A 24,260-nucleotide genomic window follows, 5' to 3' on the forward strand; every position below is an offset into this window, starting at 1 on the left:
TCATAGAAAATTATGTTTTTCCTTTTAAGGTTTTTGTGTTTAGCAAATTTAAATAGATTTTTTGTTGAGTTTTTGTGGGGAACATGTTTTCAGATCTATATATATTTTTTAAATTTTTTAAGTTATTCTTTTTTTTTAGTGATTAACATTTTTTCCAGATTGTTGGTGAGTTTTATTTTTTATCAATTTTATCTGAAGCTTTCACACTAAAATTCTTGCTTAATTTTTTTTACATGTTTAATATTATACTACAAGTTACATATTTTAGCTTACAAATTTAACATGTCAGCATTTCCACCTATTGTATCATCATCTGAACAAAACTTCATGGCTCAGAAACTGTATGCTGTTTTTTACTTATTTTATTATTAAAAAAAATTCAAGTTTCTATAAAGAATAAATATTTAAGCAATCTTAAATTATGCTTATTATTTAAATTATGCTAAATTACTTCTATAAAGAATTTAATCTTAAATTATGGTTATATGACATTGAAAATACTATCAAAAGTAATTCGAAATTCAGAATAAATTAGTTAAAAATAATTTTTTCTCTAGAAAAGAAATTACTATTAATGTTTATGATGAACTGAGAAATAGTGAGTACTTTGTTTGCTTAAATTATAAACACTTATTAAGTAGGATAAAACTTTTTGCAAATATTTGAGTTTGTATGCTTATTATGTATCTAGTTTTACTTTTAAAATTTAAGCAATCAAAGATTTCACATGTCCTGGTAATATTCTTCTGAAAGAGATGCCCTACTTCAGAGATTATTTGCCATTGGATTCTCGTAAATGGAAGAGTATTGACATTTCAGTTCACTGTGATGTGAAGATATTTGATTGGCTGATTTCTTACATAAAAAAGAATAAAGTCAGTAAAAAACCAAAACTTGGTATGTCTGAATAAAAAGTTTTTAACTGGGTTTGAAATGTTTTTTTCTTACTTGTATTACAAATGTGTATAGTTTTTCATCATTGACTTCCAATTATTAATCAATTTGCAGTTGGTTTGAGTACTATCTATTGATATTGAGTACTATCTATTTGCCTTTGTTGAACTTTGTGAACCACATAATGAGCCAAAAGGTTCTAAAATTGAAAATCTCTGAAATTCTAATGTATGATTTTTCAATTTTTTCTAATTTGCTGTAAAATATTTAGCCAATCCAGTAAGATCTTCCAATAACACAGGGGAACTTTAGAAACAAATACTAGATCAGATCAATCACGAAAACTACTAAAATGGATGATTATTAGCTATGACAGATGTCAAAAGTTGATACTCACCCTTGCAGCACTGCGATCAAAATATCTGATTCAACTGTGAAAAGATGTTTATGTGAAAACAATTTACTTGGAAGATTTCATAGTCAAAATGAAGAAAAAGTTAGATTTCAAAAAGAACTGGGTGGCTTGAGTACAATTCAACAAAGAGCATCAACACTGGACTAAGCAAGATTGGGGTAAAGTGTTGTAGAGTGATGAAACACAATTTTTTTTCTATCTGATGGTATTAAGTATGTGAGATGCCTAAAAAAAAAGAGAAAACACACCCAGTACACCATACCAACCATAAAACATTGAGGTAGTAGTGTCATGGTGTGAAGATGTTTTTCCCATGATTGATATTTTACCCATGTTTGTGTAAGGCCATTAGTCTATATCAGGACATCATGGATGCCAAAAGCTATACCAATTCAATGAAAAATCATATACAAATACACATACCAAAAGCCTACTTGTGATGGTGTTTCTAGTAGAATAATGATCCTAAACCCACTTCAAAGCTGCAAAAAGTTGGGTTACATCTAATGAAGTCAGTGTTTTGGACTGGTCTCGCTAAAGTCCTAACCTAAATCTCATTTAACATTTTTTAGAGGAGCTTGATCATCAAGATTGAGAAGAAAGTTATACTAACAAAAAGGATTTGCTTACAGCTTTACACCAAAAATAGAAAAATATACCTAAAAACAAAGTAGTTAAGTAGACTTTTTAATTTTTTTGACTCAAAGATGTACTGCTGTGATTGCCACAAAAAGCTATGCCATCAAATATTAGTTAATATAAAAATAAATATTGATTAATATAAAAAATAAATTTCATGAACTTTGATAGTTATCTTCATTTTCTCACTTTTTTCTTTTGCTTTTTTTCTCTTAAAATTGAAAGTAAAAATACTTTTAACAAGAGCAAATTTGTAAAATAATAATTTAAGAAATATTAGTGCAAAGTCCAATAAAAATTTTATGCTATACATAAGTTTTATGATTGTACATTTGAAATAAAGTAAATAAATGATCTTCACCTACTGTTGATATAATTTTTTTAAAACAAAAGCTAGAAGTATAAATACTCTTTTCAAAAGTATTTTTACTACTAATTTTTGTTTAAGAAGCGCTACTCTATGATTGTATGTACTCTATGATTGAATAAAAACCAATTTAGCCTCAGAGAAGAATGGAATTTTAGAAACTACCTCAAAAAGATAAAATGAACAACCTCTAGCAGCTGACACAATTTGGCTAATAATAAAGTAAAAGTATTTCATTAGTTAAAATGACATTTACATTAGTTTTTATGAAATTTTTGAAATCCTGAAGCGTTAGTAGATGAGTATTTATGTATATTGCCTGAATATATCTGTTTGATTTACTATTTTAAAAATGTCACCCACCGAAGTAAACACTTTTTTAAAAATTGTATTAATTGTAAAATAGTATTTATATTGTATTAAAATTAAACTATTTTAAAATGTATTATGACATATAACATATCAAATACATAAATTAAAACACAGAATAAATACACACTTTTTTTTTTTTCAACATAACTGAATAGTTTCATTAGCACTTTATTTTTTAGAATATCATATAAGGGTAAAAATTTTTCAAAAAACACAAAAAAACACAAATCTGCACCCTACATCACCAAACTTTCTGAAATTTGGCACAAATGTTTAGACACATAACTTAGAAAAGACTGTAAATTTTTTTTATAAAATTCTTATCCGTTTAGGATTTACAGCAACTTGAAGTTTGTTAGATTTTGACTGAAAAATGAGGGGGGAAAAGTGCCGGAAATGTGTCCTTTTACTATTACCCTTATAAGGTGCTTGTAGTAATTTTGCATAGCTAAAATTTGGTACCAAAGGAGTTTGAATCCTGTTTAATCTGAAAATTATAGATTTGTATCTCTCAAAACAACAAAATATAGTTTATTTCAAGATCTACAAAACGCACCATCTAATTATAATAAAAAAGAGCATTGACAACTATAACTCTAGAAAAAATCTGACTGATAGAAAAAACTTTTGGTTTTAATTTTCTTAAAGATTAGACATATATCTACTTTACGAACCAATTTTGTTTTGGCCTTACGTTTACTTGAGGAGTTGTTAAGGTTTGATATGAACACAAAATTTTTTGATATTTTAAAAATCAGGCAATCTATTCCAATTTTCTACAAATTAATCAAATTAGAAATTAATAGTTTAGTTTAAATATAAAAAATCTCTATTTCCTAAGAAGAACAATTTTTTTCAAGTCGTCTTTGGCTAAATCCACCACTTTTGCTCATAGGAAACACAGGCATAATCACCTGGTACTAAGTATACAGTTGTTACAGGGATGTTTCCAAAATCATGAATGAAAGCAAAATCTTCATCAACGTTTTCCATTTTACTTATTTTGTCAAACATGTTTTTTTAAAGGCATTAAAAAAAAATTTTAAGTCCAAAATAAAACAAAAATACTTTTGAGGATGATTCCACACAAATAAAAAATCTATTCAAGTTTATCAATAAAAACTTATGCGTATTTTTTAAAGATGATAAAAGGTATATTAAATATATATATTTTAACCTTTTGATGGCCAAGTGGTACAAACTGATGGAAACTACGTGTTCCAGGTATGGTATTTGCAGTATCCAATCATTCCTTAAGAGTGTTTCTCACCAAAGTTAAATCTTTTGATGATATATAAATGAAATGTACACCTTCAACGTTTTCATTGCAATATTTGAGCATTGCTTGTGGAGATAAATATGATTACCCATATCTATTTGCAAGCTTGCTAGTGTTGCTAAACGTTTGACTGTACCATCTATCCCATCACAAGGTTGCTTACCGTGACTAGTTGCAAAAAAGTTCCATTTAGCAGAAAGACCAAAATCTTCAAGATGGAAACAAAGATTCAAAATATTTTTACAGTTCTTGTATTGACCTGCACACTCATCTGAAAAGTATTCAATATTTTTTTATTTGAGGTAGATTTGTTTTAATATCATTGCTGACAACATCAATAATTTTGTAAACCATGTTCACACCATGTATCATATCATCTGAAATAATACAAAAAGATTTGTGATTGAGAAAACCTTCTTTTTTGAAATAGATAATCACAGGATGTAGTGTACATTGTAAATTTGTCCAATGAAAGCTTTGTACTTCATCCTGAACTACAAATTTATAGTTTTCTGAAAAATCACCCAGAAATAATGATGTTAACTCATTCATATCTTCCTTTCTTGATCTCAGGTATGATGCTTGATTCTTAGGTAAATATGAGTGTGGTGCAAGTTTAGTCAGTTTTTTACATACTAAGTCAATGTATTCAGACACTGGCTCTTTATTATGTGTTAAGTTTGACCTATCTGTTGTTGTCAACTGATCAAATTCTACTTCATCGTCATCTTCAAACTCTCCAATTAAATTATAAAGTTTTTCAACCAATGCATTCATAGTTGCTGGGCATCTTTCACATTTACGCATCATACAGTCTTTATTAGTCATGTCACATACAATATAAGGTAACAGTTCTTTATATGTCACACCAAGAGGATGTAAAAGCAGTTTTAAATTCTGATGAATAGCACAGACACATACTGAATGTGTTCCTGAAGCACCAGCAGTAATACACCATTTTTGTCGCAATGTGCAAAACCTTGAAAACCCTATTTTTATTTCTGGGTTCATGGTTTTGAAAATAACAAACAATTCCTTTAAATTACATAATAGCAAACGTTTTTGCATGTGAACATTTTTATTTATGCTTACATAATCCTTTTTACCAGGCATTATACAATTATATTCATCATCTTTATAAAAAGACTTGACCAGTTGAACTGTTACATTTGGAAGAACTTTCCCTAATTTAGGATTAGGCATGGCTAAAATACCTTTTTCTAATGCTAATTTACGTGCAGTTCGAGCTACATAGTTTGTTACATGTAATATTTCAGAAACTATTTTTATTGACCAGTCAGTTGGAGCAAGTGTTGTCAGTTGTATTTTTTTAGATGTTGCTGTAGACTCTGCAATTTTATTAGCTTTCAATACTATCATGTTATCAAACAAGTTTGCCTTTTCCATATACTCATTACCGAAACCTGACTGTTCTTCAAAACTTTCTTCTGGTATATTAAGGGAAGTGGCTACTTTTTTTTTTAATGGAGGTTGTTTTTTACCTCTACACGCTTTTTTGTGAGCAGAAATGGATTACAGCAACTTTTCTGATTACTCTTATATCTCACTATTAACATATCACGATGATGTGTGCATATACTAGTAATTTGTTCTTCTTTCAAGTTTGTTCGTTTTACAAGTAATTTAAGATCATTCCTGTCAATATCTTCAATCAGATTTCTTACTTAGGTATATGATTGTTTTTAACAAGCTCCATAATCATTTACAAATGAACAATTGATTTTGTTATCCATATAAAACTATAATGAGGAATTATAATCTAAACACTTAAATAGAAGAAATCTTCAATACAATATTCCTAATGAGCAAAGTACACTTGAACACAAACAATATGATTAAAATTAAAGTAAAGTTATATTTATAAAGAACATTTGCTTGAACAAATAGCTATTAGTTTTAATAGACATACTTTAAATGCCTAATTATCTACTAATTATTGTCAATTCTCTACTAATTATCTACCAAAAATTAGGGTGAAAGTAGATTATAACTAAATATAATTATACTTAGTTATATAATTTAATAAGGTAATATTTATTGGATATTATTATGTACACTTGTCATTTTATTACTTAGTTTATTGATGAGATAATCACTATTTTATTACAATAAAACAATCAATAAGAAAAAAAACATTACATAATATTATTTAATTTAATTACATAACTACTATGTAATGAAAATAACAATGCAAATGACATAAGAATTATGTAATGAAAATAACAATTCAAATAACATAACTGTTATGTAATAAAAATAACAAATTTATATGTTTACAAAATATTTAACAATATTTTGTAACAACTTTGTAAAAATTTAAATCACATAACACACATTCTGTTGTTTTTTTAATTAACTGACTCAAAATTTGATTAAAAACAAATATAATTGTATTTAGTTCAAAACCAAAATGAATTTGCTCGCTTATTTTTTTTAAAATTTCTTCAGAAAAATTGAAAAACCAAAACATCAATAACTCCTCAGCAAAACATAAGGCCAAAATAAAATTGGTTTGTAAAGTAGATATATGTCTAATCTTTAAGAAAATTAAAACCAAGAGTTATAGTTGTCAATGCTCTTTTTTATTATAATTAGATGGTGCGTTTTGTAGATCTTGAAATAAACTATATTTTGTTGTTTTGAGAGATACAAACCTATAATTTTCAGATTAAACAGGATTCAAACTCCTTTGGTACCAAATTTTAGCTATGCAAAATTACTACAAGCACCTTATAAGGGTAATAGTAAAAGGACACATTTCTGGCACTTTTCCCCCCTCATTTTTCAGTCAAAATCTAACAAACTTTAAGTTGCTGTAATTCTTCAAGGAATAAAAAATTTTTGAAAAAAATTCAGTCTTTCCTAACTTACATCTTTACACTTTTGTGCCAAATTTCAGTGAATTTGGTGATGTAGGGTGCAACCCTTTGTTTTTTGAAAAATTTTTACTCATAAACAATCAAAGAATAAGCAAAAACAAGAAAAATTGGACAAAAAAATTTAGAAAAAATTGATTTCAAAATGTTATTAGAAAATGTAAAGACAGTATTGACAATTTAAACAGTTTAAAAAGAATGCTATCAAAAGCTTCAGTAAAAAGATTCAAATCAATTGTGTGTTTAGAGTCGAATCAAAATAATTTGCTTAAAACTGATAGAATTGTGGCAAAAATATTTATTTCCAAGTTTATCAAAGCAGTCTTTTCATCATAAAATAGGAAATCTTATAACAGATTATGATGTTTAAGAAAACCAAAAAAGTCTGTTAAAACTTCTTTTTCTCAATTCTCTGATATTACTGGTTTGAAGGGTATGTGGCTAACAAGTGTAGGCAAAAAATTTTATAATGTGCAGAAAGAAACACAAGGAAGAGCAGGTTATTGTTCTAATAAAGTAGCTGACTCAAAAAATTCACTCATCAAAAAGAATCAGAAACTCCTAAAATGACTCACCTATGGAAGATACTGATACTAATACTGATCCTGATACTTTGATGATTGTCTTAACACACCAGTATCTGATACTAGGGCTACAGATATATATACCCCTTTAAACTCCAGAAAAAGAAATGTTAAACATCACCAGTTGTAAAATTAATTCAACAAAATCAGTAAAACTATCAACAGCTGCAAAGTTATCATCAAAAGAAGTTGCTGCAGTGTGGTTTTTTTTTTTTTTGTTAAAGACATTGGACTAGATGTAGACACAGATTAGGTGTGTCACACACCTAATCAGTTATAAATATATAAAGCAACTATGAGAGAAGCAAAGAACTTGAAAATATCACGTCAAAAAAAAAATTAAGAATAAAAATTGGTGTCTCCATTTTGATGGAAAATATTCTAACCATAGTGAACACCAAGTAGGAGTTCTGAAAAATACTGCAAAAGAAATAAAATTAGCTGTTTTTTTCTTAAAAGATGGTAAAGTAGAAACTATTTTTAATGGATTGGTGAAAATTAATGACCTTTTTGATTTATGGTACTGTACTAAAATCATAACAGATACAACTGCTGTTAATACTGGCAAAAAAAAAATGTAGTAGCTAGACTACAAAAAAAATTTCGTTACCTTGGGTTTAATAATCCACAGTATGTTTCATATCAACATCATGTTCTGGACAGAAGAGTCTACCACACTTGACTTACATTACTCTTTCGTTCAATTCATACTTGAAAATTAATAAAATCTTATAGTAGCATTTGACAACAACAGTCCTTCTTTAAACTAAGAAATTTTAGGATGGAGAGATATGAAACTGCTCTACAATCTATGCAAAGCATTATTTTTTATAAGGAAAATGGATATTTTCCTAAAGTTAATTTTCTAAATGCATTACCATAATTGCTATTGAATTCCATTTCTTCATTTTGCAAAATGGAATTCAATAGCAATTTATGCATTTTTAAGTTATTTTCTTGTTAACTCATCTAGAGAAAATCTAAAAGTATTTTGTAATTTTGTTAGTGGGAACTGGGAACAAAATATGGTTTGGAAATAATTTTTAATAAAAATAATTTTGATGATATTAAAGTAGATATCAAGAAAGTTGGCAATTGCCAGAAAGCTCTTGTCTGAAAACACATTGGACTAAAGAACCATTAATTGTAAAAAACAACCAGCACAGCAATATATGTGCTAAAAGATTTTATTTTTAAGAAAACTTTTACGATGCTAAATGAATATGAGAAACGTATTCTAAATATGAAAATATTTTAATCATATTATTTCATTACGGTTAGGGATCCTGAAACAGTGAAAATTGAATTTAAAAACCTTAAAAATGGTTTACTGTTTTCTTTTAGATGCTAAAAATGTTGTTCCAATATTACTGTCATCAGATTTTTTAAAGATGGAGAGACTAGTAAGAAATGTTTTTTTGTTGTTGCTGCAATTTTATTTCTTTGCTGTATTGTGTAAGATCCGTTTTTCCGTCACTTGATTTGTTTTATTTCTTTATCATTTTTTATCGTTTTTATAAAATTTTAAGGTATTTGTTCATAAAGTGTCTGTTTTGTTTTTTGTATGTAGGTTCTATTGATGCATTTGAAGTATTATTATAATATATATAAAACTAGAAGTATTATAATAATATAAATAAAACATGTACAGTAAGTTTTATTGCCTTACTGTAACATGTTTGTGCCTTACTGTACTGTACATGTATTGCCTTACTGTACATATTTTATATATATTATTACAATACTTATTGTTTTGCCTTTTGTGTCATTAAGGTTAAAAAATGCATCAGTTTTTGCTGTAAATATATGAATGACATAATTGCTGTATCAGATAACATGAATTGCATTAATGATCAGTTAGTATTTAGGTATGTTACTTTTTCTTCTAATAACAGAAACAGTAATCTTTTTTAAAAAAGCATATATGGGTTTTGTAAACTTACTCTTTTTTTTTAAAGGGTCTGTTTCAATCTTACAAAAATATAATCAAATTTTTCTTTATAGAATCGCGTCGCAATTTAATCAACACCAAGTATATGGACTTCAAGATAAAAAAGATAGATTTAAAAGGTTGTTTTTTTTTTGTTTCTTGTTTTCTAAATAATAACCTGATAGTAGTACTTTTAGATAATAGTATTTCTTTCTTGCTTTAAACCATGATTTTTTTTTTTTCTTTTCTTTTTTTTGAGTTAAATGGTAAATTAAATCGTCTATTTATTTTCTAAATTTTCAGTAAACTATTTAGCGTGAAACTGCAGGAAATTTTTAGGCCTGATCATTCTACTGAATTGTCACCAAATAACGCATCCACATTATTTAGGTTGGTAAAAAGCTCAAAAATTAGTTTCTTGATTTGTTTAATATAAAGATGGACAAAATGTTAAACAACTATTGACAAAGCTCATAGTGTATTATTTTTTCATTGCTTGGTAGAAACACTGCTGATGTTTTTGTTTGTTATTCCAGATGTCTTTTATGTGGTAAATATATGTTGCATTATATCTGCGATCGCATTTCTTGCTCAAGTAAGAGGTGACTTGTTTTAATTTTAAATATATACAAAGTTTTCAGTTTTTTTAAGTTCTCTAAATAATTTCGTAAAATGTTTTTATTGGAGAAAAAAATTTAAGTCCTTAGTTAATGAATAGAAATAACTTTTAATAAGTTATTTGTATTTATCAACTAAAAGACCAAATGAATAACAATTTGAAACTTTTTTGAAGCCACTGCAAAACAAACATTTTTAAAAATTTAATTTCTATTTGAAGGAGTTCCTGGTAGAAAAAAAGTTTTTGATATAATCTTAGAGATCTTCCTCTAAGATTATATCAAAATTTTGTTTTTTCTATGAGGACCTCCTTTAAATTCTCCTCTTGTAAATAGCTAAACGGCTAAAATTGCTAATTTGGCTGAAAACAATCATGAAGCATTAGCTCTAGCTTCTTCTAAATGTGTAGAGAAGCATGTCTATACATGAACCTGATAAAGTGAAAGTTGAAAATGCTCTCATCTGTCTAAAATCTTAAGTCTGAAAAGTTGCTACAAAATATTTTCATTAAATTATTCATTAAGGATACCAATTTTCATAGAATTATGCAAAGGTGGTTTTAATGGTGTGTTGCCAGAGTTTGTATAAACAGAAATTTTCAGATACAATTCTAGATGAAGTTGTAAATAATGAAGAGCATTTTCCAAACATCTATTGTGCCTCTTAACTGACTGTTAACGATACAGTAATATGATACAACAAAAAACTTTCTAGTACTCATTTCTCCAGACCAGTTTGTTTACAGTACAAGAAGGAATCAGATGTACTAAATAAGTCAGAACCGACTGAGCCATCTGAGTTGACAGTAAGTATATAATATAAATTCAGTAAAACTAACAGAGATGAATATCATTAAACTAGTAAGATCTATAAAGATCAATAAAGAGCTTTATTTTTGGGTGTTTCACCTCTTCACTGTTTGATAAAATGCTTTGAGTACATTCTTCATCTCGGATACAAAATGAAAGTTAGGTCAATTTATGCCAAAACTTTTGAGCACAGATGCTAGTTAAAGAAAACCAATTATTCAAAGAAGGTAAGTCTTTTTGTGGACATGACAAAACAAGGTTTTGGAAATACTAATGATGGTAGTTAGTTTACTAGATATAACTTTTTTTATACTGTATTTGCCATAAATTGCTATAATTTACATATCAGAAGTGCCTTGAGCAATCGAATACCTACTCTGAGATAACTGGTGTAGATGTTGATATCATTTCTAGTCTTTAAACAGTTTTAAAAGCAGCTTGTTTAGGATATGATTTAGATTCAAGCTCTTTTCAACAATATGTAATGATATAACAAATAAATTCCTTTCTGAATAGGACTGGTATGTTATTCCTTTAAGTGTTCAGAAACTTAGAATATGGTTTACAGATTGTTAACTCATTAGAACTTCCTATGAAGTTTATACAGAAGAATCATTAGAGGTTTATGGGAAAAATTAATGGGAACAAACATTTTTCCACATCCCGTGTACAATCAATTTATCCAGGTGTAGATTCAAATTTGTTATTTTCTTATATAAAGAAGTCTTTTCATCCATATTCTTAACTGACAAATGCATTATTTAGTATGATCACTAATAAACAATAGAAAAAGTTACACATTGAAAATCATAATGAAGAAAAAAAGTTACAAATTGAATGTTGTTAAGATTCATAACGAGGTTTCCAAAGCTTTATAACGGATTTTTTTTAAAGAAATATAATCCTAAATTAATGATCGCGGAAATTGTGAAAGGAATCGTGCCAATCTAGATTAAGCACCGTTTTTTCTACAGAATAGTGTAGCGACTAAAAGTATTCGCCCAAAAACGAATGCTTTTGCCCTTTATTTGGCAATTCTTCGTGAAAAAGAGAAACAAAAGAATTCTTTATTAGTTCGCTCTAGCCCGTTTTTACTTTTGTTTAAAAACTTACACTTTATTAAAACATAACTAGTTTGACCCTCTTTAGGTCTGGGTAATTTATTAAAAGCAATCTTTCCAATCTATTTACTAGATTTGTCCTTACTTGAATAGGTTAGTTTACTATATATAATTTTTTTTTATTCTGTATTTGACATAAAATGTCTATAATTTTCACTTCCTAGGGTAGTTATTGATAGCTATGGTAATGTGCGCTGGTATCATGTCAGGTATAAAACACTTTATAATTAAATCAGCTACTAAGCAAGTGTGATTAACAATAGAATTAGCTGTTAAGCAAATCCCGGTTAGTCAATTCCTTTCTCTCTCTGTAAATTTGTAGAGATCCCTCGTGGTCTGTTACAGATTATTTGTTATCTTTAAAAGAAGAGCTTAAAACATGGACTTTAGTATATTGGAGGTAATTATTTTATTTTTGGTAATTAAAAAATAATTGGTTATTAATTTATTTACCTTATGCTTGTCTTTTTCATAATTGCAGAGTTTAGACATTTAATTAGTTACATAAGTTAAGGTTTCTAAAATAGTAATCTTTTCTCAATCGGCGCCATATAACTATGAGAAAATGTTTGTTTGTTTTTTTTTAATAATAGTAAGAAAGTTAAAAAAAAATTTTAATAAACATTTTAACAAGAAAATAAATAAAACTCATTAAAACGTACAATAAAAATGGATGTTATGCTAATTTCATATCATATTTCATATCAAATATCTTAATTTAAGATTATAAATTTTTTCATTGTAAAAGTCATAAAATTAACCAATTTTAATCAATGGCGAATTACCTTTTTTAGGGTTTGGAGCTTAATTCAATATATGCAATGCAAAGTTTGTGATGTTGTATTTCCTGTGGCTGATTTTAAAACCTGCCTTTATCACCCAGATAAGTCAACAAAAATCTTGCGTAACGGAAAAGTGGAAATGATATTCAAGTGTTGTGGACAACTCAGAAAGAAATTTGAATCTATTAAACCATCTGAGGGATGTCAGTTTAAAGATCACGAGGTCATTTTTGCAAGCCATCGCGCTGGAGAGAATGATATTTTATCTTCTGAGGCGCTATATAACGAGCTTAAAAATATGATTGAGGTAGTTTGCTTGCCTAAGATCCCAATATCTACGACATATTCGTATAGCCTGAACTATGATATACATACTCTATCTCAAAATAAAGTTGGTACACCTAAAAAAGAAAATCACAACAGACACATTGTTACAAACCGAGCTGATAACAGCACGATTAAACAATTAGAGGATATGGATGAGAGAAAAGTTATGGCTATTTTTGTTCAAACAAAAGGCAGAAGAACAGCAAAAATTCAGCCCCATCAAACTTGGAATAATGACTTTCCTGTCCGATTAAATCAAGATATACAAAGAGAGAATGATGTTAAACGTATGAATGATATGGTAGAAGGATTAAATGTTAAACCCAAAGATCAAAATGATACTGAAGCGGGACTTTTCCATATCTTAGAAAATTGTCTCAAACAACAAATAAATTCAAAAAAGTGAATCATAAGTTGGCGTAAGATTCTTTAAAACTAAATCAATAAATAAAAATTCACATTAAATAAATCAGTTTTTCTAATTTTCTAAGAAATAATCGCAATTCATGTTTCAAAACATGAATTACGCTGACTCAAACTGCATAGAATTTATATACACTAAAAATGATTCTCCACGTTATTCGTCGTATTTTTTGCTGGCTGTTTCACTAGAAGTGCAGCCTCTGTAGGAACTAAGTCTTTTCAATGCGCTTTCTTTTTGGAGCCTTTTTTTGTATTTTACATACCTTTATTTCTTTCTTCTCTGACAGGTTATCAGGGCTTTCATAATTCGATTCAGGAGTCGATTTATTTTGTTTTTTTTTAACTAACTGATCACTTTCACTTGCGCATGCAAACTTATCAGTTAGTTCACTTAACTCAAGTCCTTGGCTACTAGTGTCCACTTCAGATTGTGGTGACAAGCAAATTCCAGAGTCAACTCTTGAAAATGATCTGTTCGTAGAACGGTTTTCCTCATTTATAATGCAATAAATATCCTTTTGTTTAGGAAATCCCGACTCGCATCTTTGTAAATCTGGACTTACACTTGACGTAGAAAATTTAACCTGTTTATCTGAAGATACAACTTTTGTTTCGACTTGGTCTCCATTAACGACTACAGGTTTTGAAGCGAAATCTGCCTCCGTAAAATACGGATGTGCTAAACTTCTAAACGCATTTAATCTTTTTGAAGGATCAAAAACTAGCAATTTCTAAACGAAACAAATTTCAACAGACTTCTCTTAAATATTTACCTCAAAAAAAAATTGGACAAAAAAATTGTTCTTTGCATCAAATAATGCTTTTCATAGGGGATTAAAATTTTTCGTTTGTAGTTTGTTCAAGTTTGTTAAAAGCGTCTTAAAATAAAAACCAACCAATTTAAAATAAATCATGTAGCACAATGTGGAAACAAATAACAACTTATTGCACAAATAACAAAAGTATTTCAAATTACTATAGAACAAAACAAGCAAATAAAAATTAAGCTTTAATAATTCAAAATAAAACCAAAAACAAAATTTAAAATATCCTTCACGCTCTTTCTGTCTCGATTTTACATATTTTCTGTCTCGATTTTACATATTTTCTGTCTCGATTTTACATATTTTCTGCCTCGATTTTACATATTTGTTGCAAATTTATTTAGAAAATTTTCTCCAAAAGGCCTTCCAGTGGTTGTTTTAGGTTCCAAACTGAGTTTACGAGGAACTTAACTTGTTCTATGTCCATTTCGTCCACTATCTCATGGACCAAGCAATTCTCTCCTTAGAACACTAGTCTTTAGAGCTCTGAGTATAAGCAGCGATTTTCTGTAAGATCCTATACACTTATGCTTTTTTAATGTTGTCAATGGCTGTAAAAAGCACTTTTAATTGAAATTCTTCAATTCGGACAAGGTGACGCAGCATACTACCTACTTTGCTACAGTTTTTTAGAGTATCTCTAATTCAATAATTAGTCCTATTGCTATATCTCTATTGATAAGAATGGAGCCGTTATTCGTACATATTTTTGCTCAAAGTTATTAAAGCAGTAAAAAAAGTACTGATCTTATTACAGTGGTTTTATGTTTCAAAGTTTTTCAAGTTGATTTCTCAAGTTTGATCCAGCCATCGATCGGCGTTTTCTTTTTCTGTTAATTACCAATAAAATAAAAAAACTTTCTAAAGTTTATTAAAACAGAACTTATTGCGTTTATTTTTTATTTTTGCCCCTTCCCTCCTCCTTGAAACGTTTTTGCCAAAATCCTCTAAAAGTACATAGTAGCTTAAAATACATAGTTGAAATTTAAGTTGTAATTCATATGCTGTATTTATAATTTAAAGAACATTAAGATTACTTCTGTGCTAAATTTAGACATGTTTAGCAGTCTCTTTTATTCGGCAACTGTCCAAGATGAGCATAAGTGTTCATCTAGCATCAGGCCCGTTGAGAGGATGAGTGAGACCCGAGATTAACTTATTCTGATGGGCCTCTGGAGCTTGGGAACTTTTCGGTCCTCTTAAAAAATTTTCTGTCTTAATTGTTCTTTGGGTTTTTACGTTTGGCAAAGAAAAAGTTTGTAAAAATTTTCTTTCATATTCAAAAGATCTTATATAATTTTTTATCTATTTACAAAAAAACACCTAGTAATCAGCCTTGAAAAAAAAGCCTGTACAAAAAACTTTTTTCATCTCAAATTTGTGTGCTCTTACCCAGCGTAAGGCCCAAATCAAAGTCTTGTCAATCGTTGCAACACAAAATTTGTTACGCTTTCCCTCCTAACCATAACAAATAACAAACCAAACCCCTCCCTTCCCGCTTAGCGCATGACTTAATATTCTCGAAATGAACTGGGAAAAGCGTAACGAGACGAGAAAAGTACCGGAAAAAAATAACGAGACAAAGGAAAAAACTGTCCCGAAATAAAGTTGTAAATCGGGACAATAGTTTTGTCTCGGAATTTAAAAATTGTGTCCTGGATATCGTCTCATCTCGAATAAAAAAATAACAAGACGCAGATGTTTAATTAGTATATGGACGACCCCTAAAAGCTATACGAGGTATCACAAATTTTTTAATGAAATCTTAAAACTTTGTATATAAATACGTAAGTTATTTTAAACTCGATTTATTTCAAATGACTAAAATAAAAGTGCCTATATTATACGTAATCATTCATTATTAACGGAAAAAATAAAACGCCGATGCTTAGTTAAAATGATCCGTGACAAGGCAACAGAACCGTTTCAAGTGGCATAAAATCGAAACGTTTTTAAACATTTTCAAAATATGACAATGCGTAAAAGCATGACTTACCGTAATTAAATCTAAACCAGTAGCTGAGATTTTATTAATCAAATGTTGGAGATCAATTCCTTTATAGCCAATAAACGTGTCGAAAGGGATTGAAACATTCTCCGGCCAGTCACGTTTTTCTGGAGACCCTATGATACTAAATAGCAAACAATGTTTTTTTTTTAGAACAGAATTAATTTAACGGAGAGTTTAAAATTTTAAATATACCTTAAAATTTTATGTAACTGATCAATATCACTTTTTCCAGGAAATAAAGGTCTAAGAGAAAAATTTACAAATAAAAGGTCTGAAAAACACAAATAAATTAACAACTTTAAAAACTGAAGGACACGCACATTAAAATCTGCATTGAATTTAATTTCTTAAAAACATTAAAAACTGTTATAAACACTGACATACGTCCTGAAATATAAACACTGACATACGTCCTGAAATATAAACACTGACATATGTCCTGAAATATAAACACTGACATATATCCACGCCTGAAATATGAGCTGAAAATAAAAATAAACTAATTGACAACTCCTGAACTATACAGAATTTGCATAAGTATACAATAAAAATCTCAATTTTCACATTAAAGCTGGAAAGCAATCATCAGTGGTAAATAAATGGGGTGTTTTTCCTTAATGAATATTGTTCATTATTCTGTTTTAAACTTAGTTGTTTCAAGTAATGTTTTATATTACAAGTGTAATCAATGATTGAAAAAAATGGTGGCCAAAAAAATGATGGCTTTAACTTTGTTTGCAATAAACTTCTTAAATAAAACCACAAAACTGGTTTAAAGTTAAATAATACATGACTTGATTGTAACAAAGTTCCATCTTTAAACTTAAACACCTCCTTCTATAAGGAAATTAACTGTAATGTGTGAAATTACCTTCTATTATACATTTCAACCATAATAGCACCAACACTCCAAAGATCTACTTTTGTAGCATATGTGCATTGAAGTAAAACTTCTGGTGCTCGATACCACAGAGTTACAACCTACTCATAACCAAACATTTAGTAATAAAAAAATTTCGTAATAAAAAAATTTTAGTGATAAAATTTAAGTAATGAAAAAATTTAATAATAAATATTTTTTTTGACTGTTTAAAGATTAAAAATCAGTGCACATTTTTTGGTCAGTATTTGTGATGAATCGGTCAGTATTTTTTGAAATAAATATTCAGTATTTTTTGGTCATTATATATGTAATTTTGGGTCAGTATTTTAAACAAATGGTTAGTATTTCACTTAAGTTTTGTCAGTATAAAAATTAAAATTGGTCAGCAAAAACAGAAGTTGGTTAGTAAAAACATTATTTATACACTTTTGAAAAATATTTGATCTCCAAATATTTAACAATATCAAAACATGATCAGGCTCTTAGTAATGCTTTAGTAGCTTTTTTTGGTCTCCCACATTTTCTTTTTTCACCAAAAGGAACACCTTTTACTTCCAGTGGGAGTTTACAATACTTCATTTGAATTGTAAAACCAACAACATGTTTGCACATAAATTTCTTAAAGGAATCTGAACAACTACATACATCATGTGACCAATTTTCTTCATTGTTGATCATAGTTAAAGTCCAAACCTTAAAAGCTTTTTGTTTGAATTGATCAAAAATTTATATTTCATTTCTTTGATGTAATCTATTTCTGTCTGAGTAGTTTTTGTTTCATCATTTGCAGGTAAATAATATTCAGTTGATTTACCTATTTCAGTTGATTTACCTATTAAAACTTTGTTGACCTAACTATAAGGGACCTAACTGTCTGAGACCAAGCTGTCTGATGACCAAAAAACAGTTTACCTGTAATTGCATCTTTCTTATTGGGTATATTTCACATTTTATCCACTCACATTTTCGTTTCTGTTTCCTTGATTTTAATGATGCTTGCTCTTCTATTGTCTCAATTTCTTCTTCACTAGAGGACTTGTATTCTGGAACAAAGTTTTGCATTTTTTTAAACTTTCTTTGTTCAGTGCTCAGATAGAAATGGTAGTCTTATTTGTAAATTTTATCTAATTACTTTGGTCAAAGTTCATAATACTTTAGTTAAATTACAGATCATTACAAATCATTAAATATTAGTTTAAAATATAGATTGCTTAATTTAAAATACAGATCATTTTAACTAAATAACTAACCACTTGGTTAATTTACTGAACATTTGATTAAAAACTGATAACTAAATTAATTAACTGACAGTTAATATATAATACTGACCATTTAATTAAAATACTGACCATCTCAATAAAATACAGAAAATTAAAAATAAAAAAATACTGACTGATTCATTAAAAATACTGACCCATTAAATGTCACCCATTAAAAATAACAGTTTTTTTAAAAAACTTCTTAAAACTAAAAACTTACCACTGAAGTCACTAGTTTGCAAAACCCATAGATTCTAGCAAGCCCAAAATCTGCTATTTTTACTTGCCTATTTTTAGTAATAAGGACATTTTGCGGCTTGATATCCCTATGAACTATCCGATTTATGTGCAAGTAATCAACCCCAGACAGAAGTTGATACATTAGGTCCTTAAGAAAAATTTTAAATCTTGTAAATACAGGTAATCTTTAAATTGTACAGAATTAGTAAAACTTTGTTAAAACTTTAATTCAATAAAAAGGTTGATATATTTTTCAATGCACTCCAGTCCATTTAACTAAGAAAAGTTCTTAAAGTAAGAGATGTATTGCAATAAGATATATTCAATTATATTAATACTATAAAATAAACATTGTAAACAAAAAATTCAACTTTCAATTCTACTTATTAAGGAATTTAGAATAATTTAAGAATATTTAATTATGCATATTAAGTGTAAGAATTTATTTATTTAATTGGTATAGATTGCATATTTTTCAATGGCCTTATTTCTGAAATTATTAGACATCTGTAGACTTCAGTTTGTGATGCTTATCTCCTTTTGATTTTAATTATCTCCTTTGATTTTATTTCTAGAAATATAGGATAATATGCTAAATCATTTGAGAATGTGAAAATTTTAAAGAAAAGATTCTTTTTTTTTTCTTCATTAAACAACAAGTCAATGTTTTTGTTTTTAAATTCAGTTCTTTATTTTTATTAAAAAACAATCTAAATGAAATTCCTAAAATTTCATTGAATAGAAATAGAATTACTATTTTACACCAACAAGATTGTTTAAGTCAAAGTAGTCAAAAGTGTTAAATATTCTTAAGATGCAGTGCAAAAAGTAATTAAAATGTTTACTGAAACTGACAATATTGTGAATAAAAAAGTCTGGTTAACCCAGAAATCAAGACAAGATGAATTATTTTTAAGTTACTTCTTTGCATTACTGTAAAAAATCAATGTAGAACTAGCTCAAGACTGAGAAAGGGCAACAAGTACTGTAGTATTTTGTGTAATAACCAAATCTTTGATAAAATCTGAACTCAAAGGCTGTGTTGCTTTAAGAAAACCATTTTGGACAAAGGAAACAAAAATAAAAGATTAAATTATGCAAAGGATCACCAAAATTGGCAAAACAATGATTGGAAAAAGATGAAATTTCAATTATTCAGAAACAGTCAACAAGAACTTGCTAGTTGAAAGTGTTGGTGACTGACAAGTAAAAGTGTTGGTGGCTGACAAGGAAAAATTATAGAAAAATTTTAAATAGGGATAACATTATGTTAAAGAAAGATAATGAACTGAAGCACACTTCTGAAATTGTTAAAAATTATTTGGAAATTTTGGGAAGGTGCACTTCAAACTATGTTATGGACCATTCAGAACCCAGATTTAAATATTATCAAGATAGAAAAAATGTGGAGAGGTGTCCAAAGAATGTAAATGAACTGTGGAATGTACTTCAAGAAGAATAGAACTGAATAGAACAAGAAAAATAAAACTCTATAGTGATTTTTTTAAAAAAACTCAATGAAAGTGTTGAAAAAAGAATATAAGGAGGTATAAAAATAAAGGTGTTCATACTAAGTAATGAGTTAATTGTACATCAATATTAACATACTATTATAATATTGTTGTTTTTTCACTTAAAACAGTTATTTATCATATAAATAATAAAAAAGTATGTATTTATAAGATATAAGCTAAGTTTGGATCTATTTTAAATAAATAAGGTTCCTCTTTCTTTTGCACAGTGCTCTAGATAAAACATCAAAAATTTTATTAGAAGATCATGTGTAGTGAGTGTGTAAGTGAGTAAGAAAAGTAGTGAGTTTGTGTATGAGAAATTTTACTTCAAATTCTTTTATCAACAAAACAATTTCTTACCTTAATTAAATTTTCTGATAGTCCAGGCGAAGGAAAGTTGTGCAGAAATGATGATAGATCTTGATCAACATGTTCAAAAACTATGGTTAAGATCAAATCCGCCGGATTATCCATAGGAGTTGTAGACTTTGTCTGGAAAGCATCAAACACCCTAAAATGTATCATCCTATCATAAGTAGTGATATGGCTCAAAATCCTATATAGTGTTTCTATATCTTACCTATAATTATGGCTAATGGAAAACTAGAATTGTTTATTGATATGAAACTATTATTATTTTATACATAAACAAAATAACATGAGTTAGTAAACTCATGCTATTGTATTTTTTTATGTGTGTATATTCCCTATATAGTTTGAACTTTTGAAGATACTTTGTGAGTAAATTAAAGATAACAACATATAGCATTTTAATTAAAGAAACATCTGCTTCATTTAACTACCTCATGAAATCATTGCATTTTGATGCCAACTTTTCTAGTACAGCCTTTGTTAGATTTTTGCAAGCATCTTGTAGAAGGTCCTAAATGTTACTTTCAGGTGTTGGACAATTAGTTCAGATATTAGAGTCTAATTCTTCCTATAGCAACTCAGAGGCTTAATACTGGGGATTGAGGTGACCATATTATAACTTGTAGCAAGCCCTCGCATTCTTTTTTTCTGTATGTAATCTACATACTATTGCAATATGATTTGGGCCATTATAACAAAGCCATTATAATAAATCTTGTAAAAAAGTATTTCCCAATTAAATCTAGCCCTAATGGATTGCATTATTCTTCAAAACTTCTTTAAACTCACCTTTCAATGTGTTATAGATCCTGGAATGGTCACCTGCCCTACTTGATAAGAAATATCCCCAGACCTCAACTCAGCCACTACTATATTTCAATGTTGGAGCAACACATGCTGGTATCATCTCTATATATACAGCTGTTTATTTGACCAAATAACCTTAGTGCATAACACTAATGTGCATAAAGTATACTGTTTTATAAAGAAAAATGACAATATTTGTAACATTATTATAATATTTACTTAACTTCAGAAAATTATTTTTTTAAATTTCAGAAATTATGTAAAAAGTGTTTAAACTAAATACAACAATTCCCTTTAATCAGTTTGAATAAAAAAGAATATTATGGAAACTTATTTAAAAAATTTTAAACCATTTTAAACTTTTGAATACTAAACTATACTATTTTGTATACAAACTATACTATACTACACTACTATATATTTACCTTACAATATTAGGATGAGACATATTATCTAACTGTTTGAGAAGACTTATCTCTCTTAATGTGGAAACAGGAACACCTTTTTCTTCATTGGATTGACCAATCCGAACTCTTTTCAATGCTACAACTCTATCATTTTCAATATCCCTTGCTTTAAAAACAGTACCATAAGCCCCACGCCCTATAATGGAAAGTTCTTCATACTTTCTACTTGGCATTAACATCTAATAATAAAGTAACATAATTAACTTAACTATATTAACAAATATGTATATATGCAAATACACATGTATCTATACTTTAATCTACCTCTATATATGTATGTATGCTTTATATATATATATATATATATATATATATATATATATATATATATATATATATATATATATATATATATATATATATATATATATATATATATATATATATGTATATAGTTATGCATCCATCCATATATCCATTCATCCATACACACACATACATGCATACATACACATACATACATACATACATACATACATACATACATACATACATACATACATACATACATACATACATACATACATACATACATACATACATACATACATACATACATACATACATACATACATACATACATACATACATACATACATACATACATTCATACATAATATAATATGATTAATATCATATCATAGCATAACATAGCATAATATGATAAAACATGACATATATAAAGCATTAATTAACTTAATATTTTTATATTATTTGATAACGAACTTAAAGCGTCGTAACGTAGTATACTCAACTTTTACGGCGGAATTACCACGTGTTTATTTGGATTTACATGCACCAAGTTTGTCAATTTAAAAAGATTTCGCTTAACGTTTGGGGAACTCCCAACCTCTCCAGGAGAAAAACATTGTTTATTATGTTTCAAAAGAGTTATTATTTACAGCAAAAAAAGTATATGATGCCATTCCTAATTTTAACAGAACCGATAAATTAAAGTTAAAAAAATTAGCATTTCCTGCTTTTTTTAAGCTATTGTTCTATTGGTTTTGTTAGAATTAGAAATGGCAGCACACTATTTTTGGGAAGCATTAAGAATTTTTTCTGTTCTTTATTAAATTCCTACAATTTTTCAAAAATCAATGATTTTTGAAAAATTAGTAGAATTCTTTGATAAAAATGTTTATAATAGTAGTAATTCTTTGATAAAAATGTTTATGATGGTACTGAAAAAGCAAAAAAATAATGGAAAAAGGTTGCGTGATATATATATATATATTTATATATATATTATATATATATATATATTATATATATATATATATATATATATATATATATATATATATATATATATATATATATATATATATAAACCGAACTTGTTTATGATAATCCAAAATTAAAGGAACGTTTCATATTTGATTTTTAACGTATTATGATGACATTAGCGTGAATAATTTGATTGGCTCCTTGATTTGTATTTTTTACGTTACCTGAGCATTTTTAAATTTATGATCTATATAATATCTTCCATTGTACCACGCAGAGTAGGTTTAGCTGTTGCAAACAAGTTATTAATTTGAAAATAAATAAATCTTCATTACATTCTGACAGGTTATTAATATCCCCCTTTAAATTCTTTCTGTCACAACAGTTAGCGCAGTTAGTGGAACTCAGATTAATAATAATAGTGAAGCCAATTAAACTGTTTTTAATAAATACTTGTCGAAAACCTATCGTTTATACTAAAACATAAGAAAATAAAGTGACAACAAAAGGTTTCACCAAAGATGAAACATGCATAAATATGACGGTCAGACCTTTTGGGTTCTATGTAGATTGAGGTTTTCATGGAGTTGCCACAATTATAGACGTATGCTGAACGCAAGACTTCTTATCCAGGACATTTTCTTCATAAAATTTTGTAAATTGAGTCACAGTTCTTTCAAAAATCCGGCTTCAATTAGAATTTGTAAACCTCTAAAATGCAATTAACAAGTTTAAAGGATATGTAAAGTTTAAAGGATGTATAAAGTTTAAAGGATATGTAATTAGCATAATAAAAGAAACGAGCTTTAATGTTTTTAACATTTTATTCATTTTGAAGTAAAAACTCAAAAAGCTATATTTTTCACAAATAAACACGTCATTCGTCTGTCTATGTGGCTCATAAATTGCAATTCATGATGATTTATAAGAAAAAAAATTATCGTTAGAAGTAATGACTTTGATTACAGAAACTTCCTTATATTTTATAGAAGTATTAACCCATTCGTTCCCACATTTCGTCTATTGATTTTAAAAAAAAAATCATAATTCGTATAAATTATGCTGTTTACATGGGTTGTTAAAAGCTTATCTTTCCACACTCTGTAAAAATGACAATTAATACCAACTTCATGTCCCCTGGAAATCCTTTTAGGGGTAAATAGTATATGGGTACAAGGTTCACCACAAGAAATTTC

The 24,260-nt window shown here is 27.9% G+C and overlaps 2 protein-coding genes, 1 long non-coding RNA gene and 1 pseudogene across 12 annotated transcripts; 1 reads left to right on the forward strand and 3 right to left on the reverse strand.

The window, feature by feature from the left end:
- Positions 1 to 121: 121 nt before the first annotated feature.
- On the forward strand, positions 122 to 13,503 carry LOC145189822 (SANT and BTB domain regulator of class switch recombination-like). 6 transcript variants are annotated; one of them, XR_016453495.1, is made up of 12 exons: positions 122 to 165; positions 269 to 341; positions 558 to 598; positions 712 to 897; positions 8,792 to 8,850; positions 9,221 to 9,315; positions 9,452 to 9,517; positions 9,681 to 9,767; positions 9,914 to 9,979; positions 12,095 to 12,134; positions 12,248 to 12,325; positions 12,720 to 13,503. XR_016453495.1 is itself a non-coding variant. In XM_090090940.1 (12 exons), exons 2-12 carry the CDS (start codon positions 283 to 285, stop codon positions 13,438 to 13,440), a joined length of 1,503 nt encoding a protein of 500 aa, XP_089947066.1. In that variant the 5' UTR covers positions 122 to 165; positions 269 to 282; the 3' UTR covers positions 13,441 to 13,503. The 6 variants fall into 6 exon arrangements, 4 of the variants coding, with proteins under 4 accessions (XP_089947066.1, XP_089947068.1, XP_089947067.1 ...); XR_016453496.1 differs by having other exon boundaries at positions 9,914 to 9,972; positions 12,090 to 12,134; XM_090090940.1 differs by having other exon boundaries at positions 12,090 to 12,134.
- On the reverse strand, positions 1,025 to 5,451 carry LOC149887114 (uncharacterized; annotated as a pseudogene).
- LOC145189824 (cyclin-dependent kinase 6-like) lies at positions 13,438 to 22,056 on the reverse strand. Of its 5 annotated transcripts, none has more exons than XM_090090946.1 (8): positions 21,350 to 22,019; positions 20,992 to 21,071; positions 20,549 to 20,699; positions 18,655 to 18,822; positions 17,164 to 17,273; positions 16,485 to 16,535; positions 16,278 to 16,413; positions 13,438 to 14,188 (listed from the first exon to the last, which is right to left on the reverse strand). In XM_090090946.1, exons 2-8 carry the CDS (start codon positions 20,994 to 20,996, stop codon positions 13,667 to 13,669), a joined length of 1,143 nt encoding a protein of 380 aa, XP_089947072.1. In that variant the 5' UTR covers positions 20,997 to 21,071; positions 21,350 to 22,019; the 3' UTR covers positions 13,438 to 13,666. The 5 variants fall into 5 exon arrangements, with proteins under 5 accessions (XP_089947072.1, XP_089947071.1, XP_089947070.1 ...); XM_090090945.1 differs by having other exon boundaries at positions 20,992 to 21,226; XM_090090948.1 differs by lacking the exon at positions 13,438 to 14,188 and adding an exon at positions 14,357 to 15,111 and having other exon boundaries at positions 21,350 to 21,535.
- LOC149887115 (uncharacterized) lies at positions 14,357 to 14,715 on the reverse strand. Its single transcript, XR_016453497.1, has 2 exons — positions 14,592 to 14,715; positions 14,357 to 14,525 (listed from the first exon to the last, which is right to left on the reverse strand). It is a non-coding gene; the product is annotated as an uncharacterized LOC149887115 (long non-coding RNA).
- Positions 22,057 to 24,260: the final 2,204 nt, after the last annotated feature.

Source organism: Hydra viridissima, unplaced genomic scaffold (assembly GCF_058129835.1).
Source record: "Hydra viridissima isolate aposymbiotic clone 2 unplaced genomic scaffold, HvirCarnegie_v1 scaffold_6, whole genome shotgun sequence".
NCBI lineage: Eukaryota > Metazoa > Cnidaria > Hydrozoa > Anthoathecata > Hydridae > Hydra > Hydra viridissima.

What these genes read in the sequence shown, in the direction of transcription:
- LOC145189822 (XM_090090940.1), top strand. Translation starts at nt 283, where the DNA reads ATGTCAGCATTTCCACCTATTGTATCATCATCTGAACAAAACTTCATG. An exon ending in TTATGATGAACTGAGAAATA is followed by an intron (nt 599 to 711) that starts GTGAGTACTTTG and finishes TTAAAATTTAAG; the next exon opens with CAATCAAAGATTTCACATGT. An exon ending in AAAAAAGATAGATTTAAAAG is followed by an intron (nt 9,518 to 9,680) that starts GTTGTTTTTTTT and finishes CTAAATTTTCAG; the next exon opens with TAAACTATTTAGCGTGAAAC.
- LOC145189824 (XM_090090944.1), bottom strand. Translation starts at nt 22,013, where the DNA reads ATGTTAATGCCAAGTAGAAAGTATGAAGAACTTTCCATTATAGGGCGT. An exon ending in TCTCATCCTAATATTGTAAG is followed by an intron (nt 20,700 to 21,792) that starts GTAAATATATAG and finishes GATACATTTTAG; the next exon opens with GGTGTTTGATGCTTTCCAGA. An exon ending in TATCAGAAAATTTAATTAAG is followed by an intron (nt 18,823 to 20,548) that starts GTAAGAAATTGT and finishes ATTTTTCTTAAG; the next exon opens with GACCTAATGTATCAACTTCT.